Here is an 18,925-nt window from a genome sequence, read left to right on the forward strand (position 1 = left end):
TTCGTGGCGGTGAATTTGTTTGGCTAGCCACTGTTCGGCTAATTCGGAGCGGGGTTAGCATCCCTGCTGCTCTGCTGTGTTTACAGTCACACAGGCACAGAACTTAACCTCTGACACCTTTGGACCTGTTTTTTTTTTATATACTTGAAGTTTCCCCTGTTTTTGAGGACTTCTGCATGAGGACAACACCCGTATGAAGACAGCAGGGATGGCTCTGGAGCAGCTCAGTGAGGTGGTCCAAAGATGTGTAAGTATTCAGTGGTACTTGTAACCCACATCCACTCCTTCATTCTGATATCAATTCCCTAAACAGCATGTCGGCACAGCCACTGGCACCAACCTGGATGCTGGTATACAGCAGCAGTGTATAAATGCTCAGTTAGTGAAGACGGGAATAGAGGAGAAATCTTCAGTGGATCATGGGAAGTCCCTCAGCAGCCTGAGGTAGCAGCAAAACTAAGGGATGGTTCAGGGTCACCTGATCTAACTGTAAACTTTATCAAAAAGCCTAATCTTAAAAGCAGAGGGGGCGACTGTGTTCTGAACCCAAACCAGAGTGTAATATGCCAGGATTGTGTCTTTGAGATATTTGATAGAATATAATATTTAATAAGTAACTGTTTAAAATGTCTGTTTTCTCTATTTTTACCCACTTGTTTGTCTCTTTTTCATGCAGCAGGCTCTTCCAGACGACAGCTACACCACCGAGGATCACAACATCTTCACGGTTGCTGGGCAGACTTGTATCGAGGAGGGAAACAGCGCGCAGGTCCTCAGTATTGTGCTGGATGAAAAGAATCAGGTAACGTTTCTCAAAGTTGACACCAATCGCTGCTTCTCAGGTTTGTCACACACTCATCTGTGTAACTGTCTTCATCTGTGCAGGAGATTGTGAGATGCATGGGTTGGAACCTGCTGCCTCCGCTGATCCAGGTCCTGCTGAAGAAAGAAGACAAGAATCTTCCTCAGTGTCTGGCCATTTTTAACCACCTGCTGGAGGTCAGTGGTCAGGAGTGGACTTAAGATAAAACATCACTGATGAAAACTGGATGAATGTGGCATTGTAAGGGTGATCTTTGTGGTTGTTTTTGCAGACGTGCAGACCGAAAGAGCTGCTGATCGGCCTGTTGGAGCAGCTGGAGCAGGATGATCCTGATACAATAGCAGAGAGCCTCCATCTGCTCTTGAAGCCTTTACAGAAAGGTAAAGAATCTTTTTAGTCATCATGCTACTCTTCTTACTGGTTTTCTTCTTGTCTTACATACAGTCAGCTCCATAAATATTGGGACATCGACACAATTCTAACATTTTTGGCTCTATACACCACCACTATGGATTCCAAATGAAACGAATAAGATGTGCTTTAACTGCAGACTGTCAGCTCTCATTTGAGGGTATTTACATCCAAATCAGGTGAACAGTGTAGGAATTACGACAGTTTGCATAAGTGCCTCCCACTTGTTAAGGGACCAAAAGTAATGGGACAATTGGCTTCTCAGCTGTTCCATGGCCAGGTGTGTGTTATTCCCTCATTATCCCAATTACAATGAGCAGATAAAAGCTCCAGAGTTCATTTCAAGTGTGCTATTTGCCTTTGCAACCTGTTGCTGTCAACTGCCAAGAAGAGATCCAAAGAGCTGTCGCTATCAGTGAAGCAAGCCATCATTAGGCTGGAAAAAACAAAACAAACCCATCGGAGAGATAGCAAAAACATTAGGCGTGGCCAAAACAACTGTTTGGAACATTCTCAAAAAGAAGGAATGCACCGGTGAGCTCAGCAACACCAAAAGACCCGGTATTCTGGAAATCCATCCTACCTACAAACCATCCTACCCGTTGTTTTTGCGCATGCGCACAACACGAAATGAAGTGCCAAACCATCCTACCTTTTTGAATGTGACCTACAAGCATACTTTAACAGCTAAAATTTAGTGGCAAATTGTCCTACCTTTGTTAATCTGAGCTAGAAGCATACTTTAACAGCTAAAATGAAGTGGCAAATCATTTTTCCTTTGTTAATAAGAGCTAGAGGCATACTCTGACAGGTAAAATGAAGTGGCAAGCCGTCCTGGCTTTATAATTATGAGCTAGAAACATACTCTGATGGGCAAAGGTAAGTGGCAAACCGTCATACCCACTTAAATTTGTGCTGGAATTACTCTGTGACAGCAGAAATGTGGATAAACTACTTACGGTAGGACGTTTTGCCAAAGTAGGATGCTTTGTCAGAACACCGGAAGACGGAAAACAACTATAGTGGATGACCGAAGGATCCTTTCCCTGGTGAAGAAAACACCCTTCACAACAGTTGGCCAGATCAAGAACACTCTCAAAGTCAAAAATCAATAGAAGACTCCACCAGTGGGAATACAGAGGGTTCACCGCAAGATGTAAACCATTGGTGAGCCCCAAAAACGGGAAGGCCAGATTAGAGTTTGCCAAACGACATCTAAAAAAAAGCCTTCACACTTCTGGAACAACATCCTATGGATAGATGAGACCGAGATCAATTTGTACCAGAGTTATGGGAAGAGAGGAGTATGGAGAAGGAAAGGAAGTGCTCATGATCCTAAGCATACCACCTCATCTGTGAAGCATGGTGCTGCAAGTGTCATGGCATGGGCATGTATGGCTGCCAGTGGAGCTGGTTCTCTTGTATTTATTGATGATGTGACTGCTGACAAAAGCAGTACAATGAATTCTGAAGTGTTTCGGGCAGTATTATCTGCTCATATATTCACCCAAGTGATTCAGAACTCATTAGACGGCGCTTCACAGTGCAGATGGACAATGACCCAAAGCATACTGCAAAAGCAGAGTTTTTTGAAGGGAAAGAAGTGGACTGTTTTGCAATGGCCAAGTCAATCACCTGACCTGAATCCGACTGAGCATGCATTTCACTTGCCGAAGACAAAACTGAAGGGAAAATGCCCCAAGAACAAGCAGGAACTGAAGACGGTTGCATTAGAGGCCTGGCAGAGCATCACCAGGGATGAAACCCAGCGTCTGGTGATGTCTATGTGTTCCAGACTTCAGGCTGTGATTGACTGCAAAGGATTTGCAACCAAGTATTAAAAAGTGAAAGTTTGATTTATGGTTCTTATCCTGTCCCCTTACTTTTAGTCCGTTAACAAGTGGGAGGCACTTATGCAAACTGTTGTAATTTCTACACCGTTCACCTGATTTGGATGTAAATACCCTCAAATAAAAGCTGGCAGTCTGCAGTTAAAGCACATCTTGTTTGTTTCATTTGGAATCCATTATGGTGGTGTATAGAGCCAAAAATGTTAGAATTGTGTCGATGTCCCAATATTTATGGAGCTGACTGTATATGTTGCATATTGCTGTTTGGGTGCTTTTTCTTGCTATTATTATTGTGATGTATTCTCTTTTTCTCGCTTCGAACAGTGCTCGTGCGCCTGGGCGGCCGTAAGGCGTCATCCTTGGGCATGGCGCTGTCGTCCGTGCTGGACCAGGTGGCCAAACTGCCTCTCCCTCACACCAAGGAGCAAGAGGAGGATGACGTCTTTTCGTTTTGCCGGTGCTGCACTGACATGATAGATTTCGTCAGACCTTTTGTTCAAGAAGTCAGGCATAACCTGCTGAATAATGAGATGCAGAGCGAGACTGCAAACAGGACTGTGGGCAGACAGGGGAAGGATAAAGAGGATGAGCTGCGGACAGAACTTCTGAAGTTGTGAGTGAAAAAAAATGCGTTTTCCAGCTCAGACTCACGTTTGATAGTCCGACATAATGTCATAGAAAAGCGCTGCAGGGCTCTTGAAAACTGATGATGCTGAGGCTTCCTTTTTGTTTGTCTCCTCTTGAGCTGTATGAAGAGTCTGAGTCATCCTCTGTTGGAAGTACACCTCAAGGATCCTGACACGCTGGCTCTGTCCCCCCTCAGGACTTTTGCCACCGAGATTTTGGTAAACCCATTTTTCAAACGTGTAAATGGTGTCATTGCTGGTTTCTAATATGTCATCGGTTCGTCACGTACTTGCATATCGTGGTAATCGTGGTTTTCTGTGTCCTGCAGAACATCCTCGGTTCTATCGGGGAGTCCCTCAGCAGTCTCGTGCACCAGCCTCTTTTGAAGAGAAAGCAGGTTCCCGGCTTTCTCGAGGAGGTGGTGCGTTATCCTAAAGAGTCTTTGGCCAGCTTGGCTCATCTGGTGTTTGTCCATCACCTGGCTGCAGACACCTTCCCCACTGTTTTCAGGTATTTTGTAAACATATTTTTCTCCTGGGATGCACAATGTGGGATTATTCACACTTGGCTTGAAATGAATCTGTACTTGGGTGTTTCAGTAGTTCTACATTATCAAATACTGAAACATTTAAATAATGTTAATGCTCCCAACACTCCGTATTCTCTCTGCAGTCCCGTGTTCAGTCTTCGATGTAACATCGAGCACGTCTCTGTCCTCCTGTCCAGGTAACATGACATAATAATGTGTCGTGTTATAATCTTTGTTAGCGTTTTACAAAAGCTGTAAAATATGAATATGCACATTATACACACATATATAACACACACATATACCATAAGTGTCCACTTTAATGATCAACCTGTAATCAGTGATATCTATCTTTTATAGAACTGAGGAGTCCAAGCTTCAGAAAGGACTGGTAGGTGACATTTTTACTTATTTATTAGTTATTTATTACATAAATTATAATGACCTTAATCATCCAGGAGTCAATACGTGACTCCTGGATTTAATCCTATATATTTCCATGGTGCTATTTTAATTAAACACAACATGTTTAAAAGCTTATGAAAAGTTTTTCTTATGGTTTGATATGTACGGTCATCATCTTGGATGCTCATATTCAACATGGCCAAGTTTTCAAATAATGAGGTTAGCATTTGGAGAGGCTTTAGACTCTAAAACTTGAGGTTCCCCACATTTTTTCTTATAATAGCCAATCAGAAGAAGCCAAAGAAGAAAAAGAATGAGGCTGTAAGGGTCGTTACCTGCCAGTGTAAATGGTCACTGTGTTACTTAAATCTTCTTCTGCACATTAAAAGCAGTCATCAGTGTATGATGGATGTGCATCACACAGGAGCTGTATGAGAAAAGTCTGGTGCGAGTCGAGGACGGCAGTCTGCGTGCCGACCTGCTGGAGATTAAAACCTTCCTCACAGTCCCTCAGGTGAATGCAGTCGCTTCATTATAGACCTGTTGGGTCTACTGTTGTGTTTTGTGTGCGTCATATAATGTTATTAATGTCAGTGTTTAATTTCAGAACTTAATAAAGGTCATGACGATATGTCCAAAGCATGAACTGGTAAGTTTTTAATCAATTTTGATGTGTTTAAAATCTAATGTCAGATCATTTGGTTTGAAATCGGCTTTCATTTGTGTCACCTTCATCTCGTTTTTGGTACCTAGAATGAAACTTATCTTGGGACTCAATTTTGACGATACTTCTTTTTGTCTTCAGAGAACTAAAGGACTGAAGGTTTTCCAGCTGAGCATTGATAAGTTCAACACTGAAGCCAAGTACAGATTCTTCCAGTGAGCTCCACCTTTCTTCCCTGAAAATTAATCAGAAATGTGTCTTTTCCACTTCCCACTGCAAGCGACCTGTGTCCTTGTTTCAGGTACATGTTGAAGACGAGTAACCACTCAGGAGTTGAAGGCTACATCATTAAAAATATCAAGAATCAGATAGACATTGCCCTGCAGGTGAAGATGTACATTAAAGGAAAAAATGGCAGTGTGGGCCATGTTTAAAATTTCTTGGGGGACCTAAAAGAATCTTTATCGCTCTGTCTCCAGCCAGGTAACAGTAACGTCTGGTTTGAAGGCATTCAGCTCATGCCTCTGCTGCGTAAGGTTCTTATTCTTCCAGATGGCCCAGAGACTGACCTCCTGCAGTACCTGGACAGGTCTGTGCACACACACTAATGCGGGTCACAGGAGTGTGACAGCCAGCCCCAACACGCACTGTTAAAAAGGATCATACACAGTTTAAAAGAAAGTATTACATTGTTTAATTTTGTTTCTTCCTGAGAAAATATGAGATGTTTAAATTTAATTGGACACTTCTGTGTAATCAAGAGGAATTTTATGTCTTTTTCTCGATAAGATTTTAAAAAACAAACATCCTTTGGTGCTTTTTATATTAAATTGTGCAATAAGTATAAACAAAGTAGTATTGCTGTTGATTTTATAGTTTTTAAAAAAGGCCAGTAAAATATACTCACTGGTCACTTATTAAATGCACTTAAGTTGCTGCCATGTGATTGACTGATTAGATATTTGAATTAATGAGCAGTTGAATCGGTGTGGCTGGTTGAGTGTACGTGTCGCCCTGATCAGAAGTCATTATTTAACAACAAAATCTCGGACTTTATGGACGAGAGTAGTTGAAAGTTTTGGAAATGTCTGGAAGGTAGATTAAGAAATAGCGCATGTGTGTGTTGATCTCTACAGAGTCATGGAGTCTCTAAATCTGCTGCGTTACCTGGTCATCAGAGACAAAGTGACAGAGAACCAGGTGAGTGCACTGTTGAGCTGAAAACACCAAAAATTACATTTTAAAACAAGCTGTTCACCTTCATGATGGCCTATAAGGGTATATAAGCTTTCTCTATCTGTGCTTTCTGATGCTGCTGAAGACCGGCATCTGGACAGAACTGTATAAAGTAGAAGATATGTTCATGAAGCCTCTTCGTGTTGGTGTGAACATGTCCAGGGCCCACTATGAAAGAGAGCTGCAGAACACAATGGAGGCCAAGAAGAGCAAGGCTAAAGGTCAGATCAGCAACACTTACTTTAATTTCCAGTTTTTTAGTACAACATAGAGACTCTATGCATGCACAGGAGGGGTTCTATTTTGTAGGTAGCTTGGCTTCATTTTTCTCAGGCTTCTTTTGTACTCGTCCCAACTCAAACGACTTCTTAATGGCACTTTTCAACATGTAGCATCATCAAAAGTGTTCAGAGGAGGCTTTCTGACAGCATTTGTTTCTTCACAGAAGAGTCTGTACTTTCTGTGTCTGTTGGTGGTGAGGAGCTGCCCAGCATGACACCAGAGTCACAGATTCAGGTGAGTAACACAGTCAGATATCATACTACGTATTTATGCGTGTGGGGATTAAGAAAGCACTGTGATGTTCCTGACTGCATTTTCATTGGTCCTGCCAGGCTCTGCACTCTGCCCTGCACACGTTTGACATGATTGAGAGCGTGTTGGCACGGATAGAGGAACTCATCGAGGTGAAGGACAACCTGTAACCACACAAGCTCATCTCAAACAGAAAACTGTTACTTGTTTCAAAACAAAGTGCTAGTGCACTGCTGGTCTCTTTGTTTTACAGTGTAATTATAAAATGTTGCATACATTGTCAATTAGAAGTTTAAAAAAAGAAAAAGAAAAGGCAAGTTTGTATCAGCTCTGTAATAAACTTTCAAACTTTTGTACTTGCAGGTTAAATCAAGTGTTTTCATTTTTGGTGAAAGTGTAAAAAAGTTGTGGTTTGGTAAAAATAATTTGTAACCTTTGGAAGCTTCAGTTTCTCCTGCCGTCACAAAAATATCTCAAGTTCATGCAGCCTGTGTTGCCCAGAACACTCTAGCACAAAGAGATGCTATAGGTTATAAAGGTAAAAACAAAAAAAGACTCAGAAAAGTAGCTCACAAAACGATACATAAGTTTACAAAGTGCAAAAGGGTAAACACACTTAAAGTAATAAAATGTATCCCATGTAACAGAATTGTTTAAAATTAAGTCTATAGAATTTAGATTTAAGCAGTGATTCAAAGGAAGTCTGGCTCTGTGCGCTCGATCTTCTCAGGTAGGTCATTCCAGATGTGAGGGGGCCTGAAAAAGCAAAATCACCTACAGATTTAAATTCTTGCCTTTAGCACAGCCTGAAGGGTCCAACCCGAGGCTGTGAGCAGGCACACGTGGGGTCAGAGGTTCTGCTACGTACATCGAGGCCACAGGCGCGTTTTGACAAGAGAGAGAGCAACTTTTCATTAATGCCAGAGAAGAGAGCAGCAATAGTCCAATCTTGAGAAAATACTTCCTTTCATTCATTCAACCATTTTTAAAAAACTTTGCAAAATTTGGTGATATTAGCAATTCATAAGCAAGTTATTTCACTACAACCCATATTTTTACCCCAGGTTACTACAAAAAATAAATAAATGCTGAACTGTTTTCTTGGGTCCAGGTAACAAAAAGTGGAAAATAAATTCCTTCTAAATGAATATAACCATGTAACCTGAATGAGAGACGTCATTTTGTTTTTGCCTTTATTATTAACCTGAACTGGGAAAAACTGACACTTCAGTGTTTTCCATAAATAAACCAAACTCAGACATGCACACACTAATGAAGCAGAATTTCACACATTCACAGGATACAGATATGCACCTTCAAATTAAAAGCCTTTATGGCAGTGATAACTGTAAACAAAATATGGATTATTCCCTCTTTAAAAGGTCAAGAGTTATAGCAATATCTGCAATGTTTCCACCATTTTAAAATGCCCTTCTTCACAGTTCTTTAGACTACATCATAGCTGCTGTGAATATAAGAAATCTTTACTTTGAGGTGCACCGTGTCAACCACGAAGCCGAAGGGGGGAAAACTGCAGCACCTTACAAGGAGTGAACGTTCTCTCTCATGCTGACGTGCCTTTTCTGCACCTGAACCACAGCCTAGGACATCATAGTTTTACTGGTTCCTGGTGCTCTCACAGCACAGTCTCACAGGTCTTTGAACAGCGGGTGTTGAAGAGCCTGAGCAGCTGTGATCCTGGTGGAAGGGTTCAGATCCAGCAGCTTATCCAGCAGGTCGTAAGCCTCATCGGGAACTCTGTCCCAGCCACGCTCATCCTCCTCCTCTCCCATCTTTTCCTGTTTTGGAAGGCGAGTTGCGGTGTCATTACCACCTGAATGTTTGTGCTTGTTCGTGTGACTACACAAGAGTTCTGCAGGAGTTTCATCTGCTTCCTTTTTGTGTGGTTTGAGTGTTCTTTCAGTGGGACGGTGTGTGGGCGTATCATCTTGGATCTTGTGATGATGAGTGTCAGTGGAATCTGCCGTAGCCTCAGGAAGTGGTGTGACTTTGTTATCTGGCGATGGCCTCAATCCTCTGAGTGTCTCACACAGGGTCCTGAGGTCCTGTCGAGGGAGCTCCCGACTGCACACCACCGCTTTACCTGAATCAGATTCAAGCCCATAAAAATAAGATCACTCTGTACAGAGGTTTTTTACAACCCTGTTTCTGAAAATGTGACACTAAAATGTAAATGAAAACGGAACACAGTGATTTGTGAATCTTTTTCTTCCCATCTCAGGACCTAATAAAAACAATAATTCTATACTGTGTGAAATATATTTTTAAAAATAGTCGAGCTAAAAAGGTCATCCTAGATTCTCAGTCTTTCTGCGGTATGGAGATTATCCAGAACATCTCTGAAATGTTTTGGAACATCTGCATACGTCTTTTTCAGGGAAGGTCCTGCTGAACCTCTTTTAGGATTCATTTCAGCAGCACGGCTCCAGATGTTAAACTAAGATGTATGCAGGCCAGAGCTGTCACCCCCTGAATGCATTTGGAGCATCATGAAATCAAAAATACAACAAAGGAAGCCATGAATTCTTAAATCCTAAATCACGTGAGAGAAGGAAAGCATTTCACTGCACCCCCTGGTCTGATCAGGTTACAGAGTTTGCTACAAGACCTTTGCAGAAACATGGAGCTGGCATCAAATTTAAAACAACACAAAAAGTTTCATGTGTTGTTCTGCACCATTTTCAGTTCACTATACTTTTTTTTCATATTTATATTTATGCAGTGCATTAACTCTGAAAACTGTGCTGCAGAATATTGTTCCACTGCAGAATTATAGTGACTCTATTGGTGATGAACTGCCTGCAGGATTAATCACTGCAGTCTTGCAGGTGCAGTGAGGATCTGCGTTCTGCAGAAGACCCAAAAGAAGACATTTATACGCACCGAACGACTTGGCAGCCTTGATGGTCTCTCTGGAGCCTCGTAGGGTCATGATCTGAACGAGCGCAATCATGTCATCGGTGGCCTTAAAGAACGGGTAACGGCCACTGAGCAGTGAGAGCAGGATCACACCAGCTGACCACACGTCTATGGCTGCAGTGCAGGGTGACAGGACAGGGGAGGGTGCAAGAGTGCAGATTAGTAAGAATAAAAAAGAGAACATCCCAAATTTGCTATTTTTAGGCAATTTTTGGAAAACCTGCCTGGCTCATATGACAGGAAATGTTACCAAGCATGAGAAAACAGATTTTGTTTTTTTAATACTAGAGAGCATCTCTGAGCATGCAGCACCTTAAATCACGTTCAACAAACCACATCAAAGCAGATGGGCTAAAGCAGCAGTGTGGTAGATACATATATTTATTTTCTTTGCTTTTAAACATGTATTATAAATAATGACTTGAGACACCCACCCGTGCCTTGGTTGGGACACTTTGTGAGGACTTCTGGTGCTCTAAACCCTGGAGTTCCTGCCCGGGGCGCCACCTGCGACTTTCTGCAGTCACAAACAAGGACAGGAATGAGGTATTAGAAGTGACACAAAACAGAAACTAACAATTCTTCGTTTAGTGGAAGTGGATTGGAACGAGAATTTAGTTTTAATAATAAATAATTTTTGTTCTTGTACAGCTGACACAAGCACCATTAAATCATATTTCATATAAATGAAAGAAATCATATAAATGTTTCACTGTCTAGAATAATGCCCAAAACATGTGCAAGGTAAACAGGAGGTGCAGGAGGATGTTTTGTTAGTTACCTGGACAAGCAGACGTTGCAGACCCGATCAGTGAAGTAGCAGTTACAGGTTAGACCTCGCTGTACGGGTCTCTGACTGCTGCTCTGGGTCCTGACAGGCAGGGTGGCTGAAGAGTACTTACGGCTGGTTGCGTCCTCTGTTTTACTTGGTTTTACCAGCTAAAGAGTAATGATGATTCAATTTTTAATGTCACCTCCAAAACACTCAAGGTCACCTTATATCACTTAATAATATATAATAAGACCCAGCAGGAAAAGTTGCAGCAGGGAACACAGTGTAGCTCAGTATGGGGTTTGATAGCACCTAATGCTATCAAACTGAATAAGCTTATATAAAAAAGTAATTTTATTTCTGTTAAGCAGTCCTACATGTGAACCTGAGAGACAAGAGTTGCAGAGCTTCGTCACAGCATAAGAGAAGCCTCTAAAAACCCAGCTTGTCCATGCTGATGAAAGCTAATGACAGTAAATCTGTTGATGAGCCACAGGGAGTGGGAGGGAATGAAAGTCTGGAGGTCAGCGACATATGCAGCGCAAAGACTACAAAAAGCTTTCAGTGTTAATATTTTAAAGGTAATTAGTTGCAGTACAGGGAGGAAAAATAGCAAGGTTTAGGATTAGGATGGCTGTGTCATGTTCAGTGTGAACTGCATAACTGTAGATGAGCTGAATATGTTTTTTGGTGATGCACACCATGCTGAGCTACGGAAAGCTTTCAGCCAATAGCTCTTTCGGAATCACCCTGGTGGTGCAAATATACCATTTATGTCTCTCATAATGCGCTATTGTCGTTATCGTTTTCTTCCATCACTTCATAGTAAAACAATTTATTTTTGTAACAGGCTACAATTTAAATGTTTTTCTTGGCTAAATTGTCTTTTATGTGTAGACAAAACACTGGCTCATCCCTTTAGTTTAGTCCCTTTTCTATGCTTGGATCAAAGGTCAGTGTTGAGTGGATTAACAAACAAAAAAATGTTCCTCTTAAAATGCTTGGGTCCGGCCAATGTCCAAAGAAAAACTTTTCTTGCAAGAAAATCTAAAGATATGAGCAGCAGCTCAAGACTTTTGCACAGTACTGTAGTTTTCCCCCATTGCTTACCTCTGTCCTAATGGCAGCGTGTTTGGTGTTGGAGAGAGCTGGTGTGCAGCTGTTCAGGTCCCTCTCTCCAAACACAGTCCGTGGTGCTTTGCGTAGCTCTATCAAATCCTAAAGAAAACCAACATGGACGATGACATAAGCAAAACATAAACAATGATGTTATAAACATCCAACCATAACCATACTTCAGTCTTGTGCAACACAGTGAAGTGTAATTAGAGTAAATTTTATCACTGGACAGAAACACCTAATGAAGATAAAAATGATGGTAAATAAAATAAGTGCAGACACCTTTGTGTGCTTTGTGCGAGAGGTGGTCACAGTGGTGGTAGCAGAATGTGCTTTTTTAATCAGTGCTTTTCGAGAGGTTGAAGAAGCTGTGGTGGTGGAGGAAGATGCGGAGGAATTTGTTGGGTGTATTTGCTGCCGTGCAGGCAGTGGAAGAGAGGTGGAGACTGTTGTGGTTTTTGAAGAGAGTTTAGGTGGTGCTTTGCTCCGCTGTGCAGCCACTTGTTTCCCTGTGGACCCTCCACCTTTCTGTGATGGTCTCTTTCTCACCACCTTCAATAGCTCAATCTGGGTGTCAGCTGTACCCTGTGCCAGGCCGAAATCCACCAGTGCGTACCTGTGCATACAGTTACACAAAAAAACAAACCACAAAAGCCAAAATGTAATAAAGTGTATGTGGAATTTATTAGTGTAATTTACTTTTTAACATACATTCTAATCTTATAGCTGAGTGATGCTCCAGCACTGTATCAATATAGACAACACATAGCATCAGATCATGAGCACTACATCAGAATATTAGCATTAGAATTGACAACAGATTTATAAAGGGACGGCAATTGTTTTTTAATACCCGTACACTCTTTAATGTTATTTACTCAAAGCGTCTATCTGAACTTCCTGAACTTGTGATTTCTTTAGATGCTGAAAAGGCTTTCGATAGGGTGGAGTGGGAGTACTTGTTTGCAGTTTTAGAGAAATTTGGTTTTGGTGATAAATTTATTTCCTGGATTCGGCTTCTTTATTCGTCCCCTAAAGCCAGTGTTCATACCAATGATGTTTACTCTGATTATTTTGCGCTGGGTCGTGGTTGTCGTCAAGGTTGCCCTTTGTCTCCCTTACTCTTTGCCATTGCCATCGAGCCTCTGTCTATTACATTGCGATCTTCTTCTGTATTCAGGGGAATCATCCGTAATGGAATTACACATAAAGTATCATTGTATGCGGATGACTTGTTATTATATATGACTGACCCCGCATGCTCCATCCCTGCTGTTTTAAGTATTCTGGAGAACTTCAGTTCGTTTTCAGGTTATAAATTGAATTTGGGGAAAAGTGAGTGTTTTCCTGTTAATACGGCAGCACGTCAACTTCAACAGTCCGATCTACCCTTTCGTCTCAGTCCGTCTGGGTTTAAGTACTTAGGGATTAACGTGACTCGCTCTCTAGCTGGCCTTAAATCAGCAAATTTGTCTCCTCTTATATCTAGGGTCACATCTGATATTCAAAGATGGGGTAATCTCCCCCTTTCTTTAATCGGTAAGATTAACGTTGTTAAAATGAACATCTTACCAAAATTTTTATTTTTATTTCAGTCAATTCCCTTATTTTTGCCGAAACATTTTTTTGTTTCACTGGACAAGATTATTGGTTCTTTCATTTGGGGAGGGAAGCCACCTAGGGTCTCTAAAACTTTGCTGCAGCGATGCAGATTTAGTGGAGGACTTGCATTACCTAATTTTTTAGTCTATTACTGGGCCGCTCACATCCATAAACTTTGCTACTGGCTAAAATCTTCTGGTTCCTCGTGGTGTAAATTGGAGCTATCATCATGTAAGGGCTCTTCTTTACCGGCTTTGCTCTATTCCTCTTTACCCGTGAGACCCTCTCTGTACACTGATAATCAGGTGGTTCTTAACACACTCAAAATCTGGTTTCAGTTTAGACGTCACTTTAATTTTGTAATGCCGTCTTCCTCTGGTCCTCTAAGCGAAAACCATTTGTTTCCCCCTTCACTTTTGGACTCGACATTTTCAGTGTGGTGTGACAAGGGTATAAAACAGTTCAAACATTTATATGTGGATGGTGTTTTCGATAGTTTTCCCAACTTGTCTTCTCGTTACAATCTCCCTGTTACCCATTTGTTTCGCTATTTTCAAATTCGAAATTTTGTTGCCAAGTGTTTCCCAAATTTCCCCTCTTTACCTCCAGAACAGCAGTGGGAAACTACGTTATCATTTGTTCCTCATCACAGAGGAACCATTTCGAAACTCTATGATGCTATTCTGTCTTTTAGTAACCACTCTAATGTTAAGCTTAAGCGTACATGGGAAGAAGAACTGGGATTTCGAATACATGAGGAGTCTTGGGAACGGGCTATAACGAGGATACGATCTTCCACCTCCTGTGCTCGTCTTGGACTTATTCAATTTAATTGTATCCAGAAGTGGAAAATAAATGTGATAAATGCCATGGTTCTCCTTGTCACCTTAGCCACATGTTTTTTCTGTGCCCTGAGCTACAAGGTTTCTGGAAAAGGTATTTTGCTATTATGTCAACTGTTCTTGGGGTAACTCTTCATCCTTGTCCTCTGATTGCTGTGTTTGGGATTCCTGCTCGCTCACTTACACTTGATTCCACACAAAGGGATATTATAGCCTTCACATCCCTATTAGCGAGACGTCTAATATTGTTGCATTGGAAGTCTGCTAAGTATCCTACTATTTCCCGTTTTTTTTAAAACTTGAAAAAATTAAATATACGTTGAGAGGTTGCACAGCCAAATTTTTTCACAAGTGGCAACCCTTTATCTCTTATTTTGCTAGTCTAGAGGTATTGCCTGTTTAAATCTACTTTTGTTACTGTTATATTCCTCTAATATGTTTGATGGTTGTGTTGATCTGTGTGGGACTGGGGGGGGGGGGGGGGGGGGGGGGGGCGTTGTGTTTTTTTTTTTTGTTTTTTTTTCATATATATATATATATATGTTAATTTACTTAGGAAAATTAAGAAAGGTTGATTGTATTTCGGTAACTGCAAGTACTGTTTTCTTTTTTCAATAAAAATATTTTCAAAAAAAAAAAAAAGAATTGACAACAGATAAAACATTACAAATGTTCTGCAGCTACTTACATTTTGCTCTTTCTGTTGTAGAGGAAATTGTTTGGTTTGATGTCTCGATGAATTATGCCAAACTGGTGGATGTGTTTCAGAGCCTTTAACAGGTGGTAGATGTACAGGCGGACCTCTTCAAAAGTTAGCGACCCAATGATGTCCTGGTGAATATGTTTAGTTTCAATCAGAAGTTTTAAAAGACATTTTTAAGCAACGTCAACATAATCAGGAGAAGAGACTGATTTAGAAGCTCAGATTGTGTCCATTAAAAATAAATAAATCACTTCAGTATAAACACTGCATGTCACTGCAGTAACATACGACAAAGTACCTACCACAATGGCTTGATGCTCCATGTAGGGCATTACAATCACCACATGGTCCTCCTTCCTGAAGCAGTATGTCACTCCCATCACATTCTCTCTGCCTCTGCAAAGTGGATTAAGGGCACAGCTCAGAAGACAGGCGTCATTTCATTATAATGTGTTATGTCTGCAAGAAATGTCAATCTCGGACGTTCACTTCCAAGAATCATTACAGAAGCACTCAACCACAAATGCACACTCATTTATAAATTGGTGTGTTTTATGCTGCACGTCTTGTCAACCCCAGCCAGCAGTGTACCAAACTGCGTAGGTTAAACTGAATCATAAGATGTCACAAATGAGAAACCCACACATCGATTTACCACAGCATAAAAATAAACTTAAAAGCAAGAAATCAAATAAAATTTGGTCTTTTCTGATTTTACATTTTTGGGATACTCGGCTCTTTCACAAACACAGTACCGGTAATACTAAAAGAAAAGTTAGTGTGGAGGTTAATTTGGACTGAGAACCTTCACAGACTTAATTTGGAGGTGTGCTACCAATTCCACATGGAATTATAGGAAAATTAAATAATAATCAAATTGAATCCCCGCATTATCTGTCAAAGAATAAAAACATACACTCACCAGCCACTTTATTAGGCACACCTACTTACTCTGCTCTTTATTGAAAATATCTAATCAGCCAATATCATATCAGCAACTCAATGCATTAGGCATGTAAGAAATGCCAAATATGAAAGTGCAACTCAAAGGAACTCTATAATTTAACCAGGTCCAGGTCTTTAAGAAGGATTAGTGACAGTGTATAGTGTTACAGTAACACAAACTAAATAAATAAATAGATGTTGATAGAAAAAACATCAGTGTAATGTCAATAAAATTCTAAGTTACTTCATTGGTCTCACCCTGCAACAGTGAGACACTGAAGCTCAGCAGCAATCCGTGTGGGATGGCTTGTTGGGATGAGATGCTTCAGTGCAAACATCTCTCTTCTCCCATCTCGCATCTGCGTCTCACCCAAGTATACTGAGCTGAACGTACCTAATGAAGACGCACAAATGTCATCAGCACTTCTCCTTATGAGGTTAGTGAACGGCTAACAATCCTTCTCCCAGCTGTATAAAAACTCCAAAACTGACTACGTACCTGCTCCAATTTTGTCTATAATGCGGAAAACTTTGGCTAGCTGAGGAACAGCTTTGTAAAGAAACTCAATGTCCATCTCCACGTCCGCTGGAAACAAACAAGACAAAAAAAATCAACTGTCAGAACACCATTACTAGTGTGGTGTATATGGTTAACACATAGAAAGTAATAGGAACGGGAAGGGAGAGAGATAGAGTATCGATACAGCTGTATAAGCCCGGCTTAATCTCAGGGTGGTGGGTTTGAGCGCTGCGTTGGGCGTTCGCATTGAGGGCAGGGATAGCTCAGTAGGTAGAGGCCCCATGATCGGAAGGTCGAGGGTTCAAATCCACTGAACGGCTACCCTGAGGTACCCCTGAGCAAGATACCGTCCCTACGCTGCTCCCCGGGCGCCCACTGCTTCACTGAGTGAATGTGTTAAATGCAGACGGAGATCAGTAACTGTGACACAATTTGGAGTTAAAGAAAAATACTGGCGGCCACACTGCTACCCCTCAGCCTTCTAGTAGATGCACTTATGGTATTATTTAAAAAAAATCCTACAATCTTAAAGTAAGTTTAAAAAGAATAAAGAAAGCAAAATAAATATAAAAAATATGATATGATTGTCTTAAAAATGAATTCTGCCCAGAGTGAGGTTATTAATACTGTGTGCAAACCCTAAGCTACAGTGACAAACTATAGCTGAGCACACAGATTTTAATTGTATATCAGCTATAATAATGTAGTTCCAATATAAGGATGCATTTCTACTGAAATATTTCTGTCATATCACAGTTGTCCAACTCACGGGAGATTTTCCGTTTCTTTTGACCTCTGTCAGCTTTCATAAGGCATCCGTCTGTGCTGGGCTCAACGCAGGCAGGAGAAAACTCCATCTGAAAACCAGAAAACAGGAACATCGTTAGAGACACTTACAGATGGAGCAAACACTCGTGATTTAAGTTTGGTAAACACTTTATTTAAAATATTCTGTAGCTGTACAAGTCCTCGTTACTGTAAACGTCTGCAGTTATAGTTTTTTGAAGAGCGCGGTCCGACTTCCTAGATACCACTAGCACTAGTTAGCTCGCTAACTGCAGCTGCTAGAGCAAAAACACAAAGAAACTTACCGCTTCAGTTGGTTGTAAAGTCCAAAAGTGTCTCAAATTAACGCCTCATAAAGTCACCATACAGCCCCGACCAACATCTCTACCGGTAAAGCATCAATTATAGGTTTATATTCCGCTCTGGCGGTGGCTGAAGAACTTTGTACAGACTTTCGGATTGAAGCGTCTCCGCCAACAACAAACTCCGCGCTAAAAGTGACGTCAACGAAATCTCGCGGTACAGCAGCAGAAATCACGTGACGCTCCAAGCACACGGACGAGAACGATTTAATTACAGTTGTGATGTATCGCTGCATGACTTATTTAAAACTAAAACTGCTGCCTGTGAATTACACGTTACACAGCCAAATAACAGTTTAGTGTTTTCTGTTTATTTTCCTTGTTACTCCGTTATGAGTTGTTGGCTCATAAGAATGGCTGTTGACAATTTTGACCAAATTTAAAAAGACTAAAACTAATAACATTTCCTGTATATTTTAGGAGCCCATTCAACACTGATTTTTGATTAAAAATATAATATTCAATTGAAATAGTCGAATATTCTTTTTCCCTTTCAAACACAAAAAACAGATGTAGAGCGCCCTCTGGTGGACAAATTGTGCCTCATCAAAACTTGGTTAACATGGTTGAAGGATGTTTCTCACATCACTTTACTTTTTTCCATTTATCAGCAGTTATAAATGCAGAAATCAACAGGTTGTGAAATAGTTCATATTTTACAATAATATCGTCCCACAGATAAATCTAATGCATAATTTCAGTTCTTGTTTTTCTTGTTCATGTCCGGTTATTTTCACTTCGGTTAGCAAACGTGTTTTTAACACCTCCTATAGGTTTATCATATAGCTGTGGTTATATTTTTAATAACCTTGGATATATAGTACTGTGCAAAAGTCTTGAGTCCTCATTTCTTGCTTTTACTTTGTTTTCAAGGAGACAGAATTCCTTATACTTTTTCTCTCCAGGTTTTCAAAACCTCATTGGACATTTTTCTTAGGAGGCTGCTTTTTTAAAATAATTTTCAGTCTTTTCAATGTACCTGACCATGTTTAGTGAAATTAATTATTTTGTTTGTTAAGCCACCAAAAACAGAACTATAACTAAGCATAAAAAAGTCATCATCATCTAACACAAGGTATAAACAGCCAACTTAGCGAAGAACCAGTTTTGAATTGTATCTTTAGGTACTTTGTTACTAGTATGCTCATTACTTTCACAACAGCTAGTTGAATCTACAAAAAAAAAAAAATCTAAAAATAACAGTAAAATACTATTTTTGCACCACCATGCAACAAGATTTATATGTAGAGACATG

At 40.6% G+C, this 18,925-nt stretch overlaps 2 protein-coding genes across 3 annotated transcripts; one reads left to right on the forward strand and one right to left on the reverse strand.

The window, feature by feature from the left end:
• Nucleotides 1-187: 187 nt before the first annotated feature.
• Nucleotides 188-7,515, forward strand: glmna (glomulin, FKBP associated protein a). 2 transcript variants are annotated; one of them, XM_085440324.1, is made up of 18 exons: nt 188-247; nt 677-802; nt 886-999; nt 1,095-1,203; nt 3,409-3,697; nt 3,830-3,929; nt 4,040-4,221; nt 4,384-4,437; nt 4,601-4,631; nt 5,070-5,159; nt 5,253-5,294; nt 5,451-5,524; nt 5,611-5,695; nt 5,789-5,898; nt 6,446-6,509; nt 6,631-6,766; nt 6,991-7,061; nt 7,160-7,515. In XM_085440324.1, exons 1-18 carry the CDS (start codon nt 194-196, stop codon nt 7,247-7,249), a joined length of 1,821 nt encoding a protein of 606 aa, XP_085296450.1. In that variant the 5' UTR covers nt 188-193; the 3' UTR covers nt 7,250-7,515. The 2 variants fall into 2 exon arrangements, with proteins under 2 accessions (XP_085296450.1, XP_085296451.1); XM_085440325.1 differs by having other exon boundaries at nt 191-247; nt 680-802.
• A 731-nt stretch (nt 7,516-8,246) lies between these two features.
• cdc7 (cell division cycle 7 homolog (S. cerevisiae)) lies at nt 8,247-17,833 on the reverse strand. Its single transcript, XM_085440323.1, has 12 exons — nt 17,614-17,833; nt 17,292-17,379; nt 16,502-16,588; nt 16,261-16,396; nt 15,360-15,453; nt 15,043-15,185; nt 12,193-12,526; nt 11,902-12,009; nt 10,801-10,958; nt 10,454-10,536; nt 9,984-10,133; nt 8,247-9,183 (listed from the first exon to the last, which is right to left on the reverse strand). Exons 2-12 carry the CDS (start codon nt 17,377-17,379, stop codon nt 8,729-8,731), a joined length of 1,836 nt encoding a protein of 611 aa, XP_085296449.1. The 5' UTR covers nt 17,614-17,833; the 3' UTR covers nt 8,247-8,728.
• Nucleotides 17,834-18,925: the final 1,092 nt, after the last annotated feature.

Source organism: Copadichromis virginalis, linkage group LG18, assembly GCF_057382275.1.
Source record: "Copadichromis virginalis isolate Kocher_CV1m ecotype Utaka linkage group LG18, C_Virginalis_male_GT1.1, whole genome shotgun sequence".
Classification (NCBI taxonomy): Eukaryota; Metazoa; Chordata; class Actinopteri; order Cichliformes; family Cichlidae; genus Copadichromis; species Copadichromis virginalis.

Excerpts from the sequence above, each read along its gene's own strand:
- glmna (XM_085440324.1), top strand. The coding sequence starts at position 194 with ATGAAGACAGCAGGGATGGCTCTGGAGCAGCTCAGTGAGGTGGTCCAA. Across the intron at positions 4,222-4,383 it reads ACCTTCCCCACTGTTTTCAG|TCCCGTGTTCAGTCTTCGAT; the intron begins GTATTTTGTAAA and ends TTCTCTCTGCAG. Across the intron at positions 5,295-5,450 it reads TATGTCCAAAGCATGAACTG|AGAACTAAAGGACTGAAGGT; the intron begins GTAAGTTTTTAA and ends TTTTGTCTTCAG.
- cdc7 (XM_085440323.1), bottom strand. The coding sequence starts at position 17,379 with ATGGAGTTTTCTCCTGCCTGCGTTGAGCCCAGCACAGACGGATGCCTT. Across the intron at positions 12,010-12,192 it reads CTCGCACAAAGCACACAAAG|GATTTGATAGAGCTACGCAA; the intron begins GTGTCTGCACTT and ends GGTTTTCTTTAG. Across the intron at positions 10,134-10,453 it reads GTGTCCCAACCAAGGCACGG|CCATAGACGTGTGGTCAGCT; the intron begins GTGGGTGTCTCA and ends CCTGCACTGCAG.